This window comes from Electrophorus electricus, chromosome 1, assembly GCF_013358815.1.
Source record: "Electrophorus electricus isolate fEleEle1 chromosome 1, fEleEle1.pri, whole genome shotgun sequence".
Lineage (NCBI taxonomy): Eukaryota > Metazoa > Chordata > Actinopteri > Gymnotiformes > Gymnotidae > Electrophorus > Electrophorus electricus.
In genome coordinates, this window is record NC_049535.1 from 20,921,331 (window position 1) to 20,926,183 (window position 4,853).

Sequence of the window (4,853 nt, forward strand, 5' to 3'; positions counted from 1 at the left end):
CTTTAAGTACAAATAAAACGTAAAAGTTTACACTACCCGAATTGCTTTGTGTCAGCTGGCAGTAAACGCATTCGAAGGAACATTTCTGACAGAAACAAATCCAAATGAAGCCAAAGTATCCAACTCGTATGTCTAAAAACCATCGCCATGACTTTTTTCTGATTTGTGATTTGAGGTGATCAAAGTAATAATGATATATAAAAGTACATTGTCTTTTGGAGCACAGTCTATTGTAAGGCATCAATTATATGTTGTTCTTTTATTTAGTTACACAACTAATCCACCATAATGTGGATAGCAAGCTGCTTGCATTACAGTAAATACATTTTGCATAAGTAAATGATACAGGCTGTGTGTAACAACGATAACAATACCACCAACAACAGTAACATCAATGAATGGTTCCGTCTAGTGACTGAGTTCATGTGTGGGGCGCCAGTTAAAGGTTTTTTGGACCAGTTTGGTCTTTTCATGGTATTATCCATACAGGAAATTGTAACACAGTATTTTCATCTGCATCAAACCAGACCCGGCTGAGACAGCATACCGTTTAGTCTGAAGTAACCATTCAAGGATGGAGAATTATCATGGAAAGATTTCAGAAATATCAACAAAATCACATGATGAACAATTAGTCATTTCAGCTATGACCGGAGCAAAGAATAATTCAATCCAAAACAATGTCTGAGAACATACTGGTGCATATTTGTAGAAGTTCTTTTTTTCTGTTTTTTTTCTTTTTTTTATGGTTGCTAAGATACATTGCTCTTGTAAGTGGCCCAATGAAAACAGTGCAGTAAGAAATAGCTATGATCATACACATTTCACAAGAACTCACAGGACAAGAGGAAGAACAAGAAAAACACAAATGCTGTTTACAAAAAGAAGACGTTAAATATACAATTGAAAAAGCCTTTTTTTTTTTCTTTACAAAAGTGGTGGAGCGTTACGTCCTGTTTTTAAAAAACAGGGGACATGGCATGTCCAGACTTTCTTGTTTTTGTTTTTACAAAAAAGTGTTATTTCACTTTTCACTCTTTTTACAATATCTAAAAGGTATTAAGACATCAAATGTGTTTCCATAGATATTTGATATTATTATTCAGGCCTAAATCACAAAAGAAATCCCAAAACATACTTTTATAAATACATACAAAAAAAAAAAAAAAAATCACAAGAAGTTGTTCAACAATAAGTCTGGTACCTAAATGTGATTAAAACTGCAGAAAGCATTCCTGGTTTAATTCTACCAATCCACAAACCTGTAACTATACTGTACCTACGGAAACAGTACAAGCTTAAAACTGATTGACACCCTAAATTATGTTGATCCTTTAAATCTGCACATTAGCCTGACGACATTTTTTCCTTTCTGTTGTGGACAGTTTGTAATTGTGCATTTTCTGCTAGTTAGAAATCCAGTCTCTACTTATTCAGATTTAATGATAAAAATTAATGCAATTTTTGGTACTACTTTACAGTAAGACACAGCCTGTGAATGGCTTATAAGTGGTTTAAAATTTGCATAAAATTAGCATAAACACCTAAATATCAGTAATCAAAAATCATTAATAAAAAATCTTTAACAGCTATAACGCATAACTAAGTGGCAACAGTCACCTTTTTATTTACATGTTATAACCGCTAAAAAAACATTTTTGTGTCTATGACATAAATATCCATTAATAAACTTTAAAACTATTTTAAACTATTCATAAACCCTTAACAAGGGGAGACTTATTGTAAATTAGTACCCATTTTGCCTTTGTGAAAATAAACCCTTGAAAATATTACGTTTTATTGAATAATGCTATAACGTTAAAACAATCGCACTTTGATCCACGTCTGATGCATAACGTTGTTCCCACCTCTGCTTGGCTTACTCCATCATTAAACGCTTTTTTGTCCAGTGGAAATGAGCAAACTTGAAGGAACTGAAACCAAAAGAGGAAACAGGAGCCCATCCAAAGACAACTCCATGCAAGTAAACAAACAAACAAACAAACAAACAAACAAACACACAAACAAAAACCCCTCCAAAGCCAAGCAGAGGGATGCAGCCAGGAGCCGCTGCACAGTACCGCACCTCTGTTCGGAGAGCTCGCCGGGATCATCTCAGAACGCCACGTCGCGAGAGATTCTAGCCGCCTCCATGAACGGCTGCCGAGCGCTTCCTTCCGGAACGCTCAGGAGAACGACAACTAAAATGGTCTGGAACCAACATAAACATGGCCTACGGACATTTCAGGGCATGGGGCCTAGTGTTTTTTTCTCTTATATTCCTTTTTTTTTTGTACTTTGTCCAGTTGATCCAGGTCTGAAAGATTCTCTTGTGGGGGGGGAGCTCTTCCATAGGACAGTGACGATGAGGATGGTGCTTGCTAAGTGGCTGTCAGGCAGAATTCTGGAGCTGGCGAGTTCGTCTCGGGCTCAGTGAAGCTCCGGGAGCACGAGCTCTTGCTTGCTCACTTCACATGGGCGGCACGATGAGACCAGCCATGGCTGCCGAACAAGAAGACACACGTGAGCGATCAGTGACAGACAACGCAAACACAAATGACACAAAAGGCTCTCGATAGCTGTTTCTTTATGCTTATGGCCACAGTTTCGACTATAGTTATGGCTATAGTTATGGCTATAGTTATGGCTATAGTTATGGCTATAGTTATGACTATAGTTATGGCTATAGTTATGACTATAGTTATGGCTATAGTTATGGCTATAGTTATGGCTATAGTTATGACTATAGTTATGGCTATAGTTATGGCTATAGTTATGGCTATAGTTATGACTATAGTTTCGACTATAGTTATGGCTATAGTTATGGCTATAGTTATGGCTATACGATCAAATACCTTTAAAGTGACTGGTTGTTATATCTAAAACAGAGCACTTTTACATAATTAAATCACACTGGTTTTTGTATAATAATCTAATCTGATGATGGCAACTGCAAATTTTACAACACACCAGGGTCCTGCTGGAGCTGATGAACAAGCGTAGGAAATGAACAGATAGAAACTTTAGATTAAGGGGAAAAAGGGATATTAGACTGTTGAAAGGAAGTACTGTTCTCCTCCAAATATGCAAATGAGAAGGGCCTGACCTCAATATGCAGGCTTTTTGTAGCAGGATGTGGGAATTAAGACCTGCAGGTCACTTGACGGACATGAGACAGGACGGCCAATTAAAATAATCCGTTTTGACAGTCTTCAGCTCCATGAACTAGACTGTGAGGAATATCTGACCTCCCTAGTCACAGTTTAAGGGTCAAATCTGGAAATGTGTAATTTGCTGCGAGCATTAACAGCTTTTTGGAGGTCATGGCGCCAATTTCAAATGGAATAACAGCCGATAGCAAGATGGGGTTATTTAACGTCAAGCCCCATCAAGGGAGTAGATTTGGGGGAATAATAGCTTTGTAGTTATGGATCAACTTTGACCTCAAAAACTCTTATGCGGTGTAATTTTCTTTCATCGTGAGGACATGTATAAGAGAATCTTTTTCATTGGCTGAGAAGCAGGAGAGGGGCGGGGTTCTCACCCTGTAGGCTGCTCCCATTGGTGCTGGTGCAGGTGGGGGGCGGGGAGGTCTGTGGCCGGACGACGGGGGCGAAGGCGCTCTTCTGTTTGACTGCAGAGATCATATGAACAGGAGAGAATGAGGCAGCAGGCAGAGGAATGGAGGAGGCGACAGACGCAGGAAGACAGGCTGGGGAGGGGGAGGGGCTAGTGCTCTGGGGGAGGCCTTGGAGGGCGGAGCTATTAAACACACACACAGGCACGCACGCGCGCACGCAGGTGGGAGGGCGGATGGGTGGGTGAGTTGGTGGTTGTGACGGCAATCATGCTGGTTATTGGGGCGCAGATGAAGGGCACAGGTACCCTGGGGGAGAGGAGTAGAATGGGAATGTGAGAATATGCTACCCGAATGGCAAAGTTGATCCATAACTTAGACCTCTCGTAGAGGGACTCGTATCCCAATCACACGTTAAACCTAACAGCGAACCAGTACTGTCTGTAACACTGAATGCTGAGTTTGGCACTGTGTGTGTGTGTGTATGTATATATATATATGATGCTACACCACTGTGCTGCAGTCTTATAAAAACGCCAGTCATCCTTCAGAGTAGGGAAACAGATGTGCTCGTACAGCAGAGAACAGGAAATGCCGTCGAGCTGCAGAACTAGCAGGCCCAAGCACAGCCCACCATCACCTGGGAGACACGGAACTTTCTGGAGAATGACAGTCTACCTCACAGCAACTTGGCCTAGGCCCACACTCTGAGGAAAAGAATTCACACGCAGCAAAAAAGAAAAACAAAACAAAACAGCAACCAAAAAAAGAAAGAAAGAAAAATCCCACACAGCTTTCCTCAATAGAAATTTCACCTTGAAATGCTAAAATCCATTTTCTTGGCAGAGCCAACCAGTTTTCCATTTGGTAAAGTGAATGAGACGAAAACCTGCCCCAAAGTGGCTTTGCTCGGTGACCAGCGTGCCAAACATATACCAGTCCAATGAAACATGAAAATACTAGGTAGAGAGTATGTGAACTGAGTTACAACAATCCAAGATCTTAAACACAGCCAAAATGCCTTAGATTACACGGGTTCTAATCCCTTAAAACCTCGAGTCGAGACAGGCTGTCCGGCCTCTTTAGCGCTACGCGAGATCTGTCGCTAAACTATAAAGGAGAACGCGATTTTGCAGCTCGGCATTAAGCTGGGTTTGAAGCTACGTCTCAAGAACGGTCCATGTATGAGTGAGAATCAGGCAATCCGTCAAGTGGTCCGAGACGCGAAGGGGCATGCAAAGGACGTTAATGTGTTAGTGAGGATGAGGATGATGGG

At 40.9% G+C, this 4,853-nt stretch overlaps 1 protein-coding gene across 3 annotated transcripts in view; it reads right to left on the reverse strand.

Moving 5' to 3' along the window:
* Nucleotides 1-244: 244 nt before the first annotated feature.
* LOC113592241 (transcription factor COE3) overlaps nt 245-4,853 on the reverse strand; it is a 95,826-nt gene continuing 91,217 nt past the window's right edge. For 2 of the 3 annotated variants that reach the window (XM_035525766.1, XM_035525756.1), the window contains exons 15-16: nt 3,545-3,634; nt 245-2,502 (exon numbers count right to left, since the gene is read on the reverse strand). In XM_035525766.1, coding sequence (XP_035381659.1) covers nt 2,471-2,502; nt 3,545-3,634 — 122 coding nt within the window. In that variant the 3' untranslated portion in view covers nt 245-2,470. The remainder of the gene's footprint in view (nt 2,503-3,544; nt 3,635-4,853) is intronic. The other variant, XM_035525773.1, reaches the window with a different exon arrangement.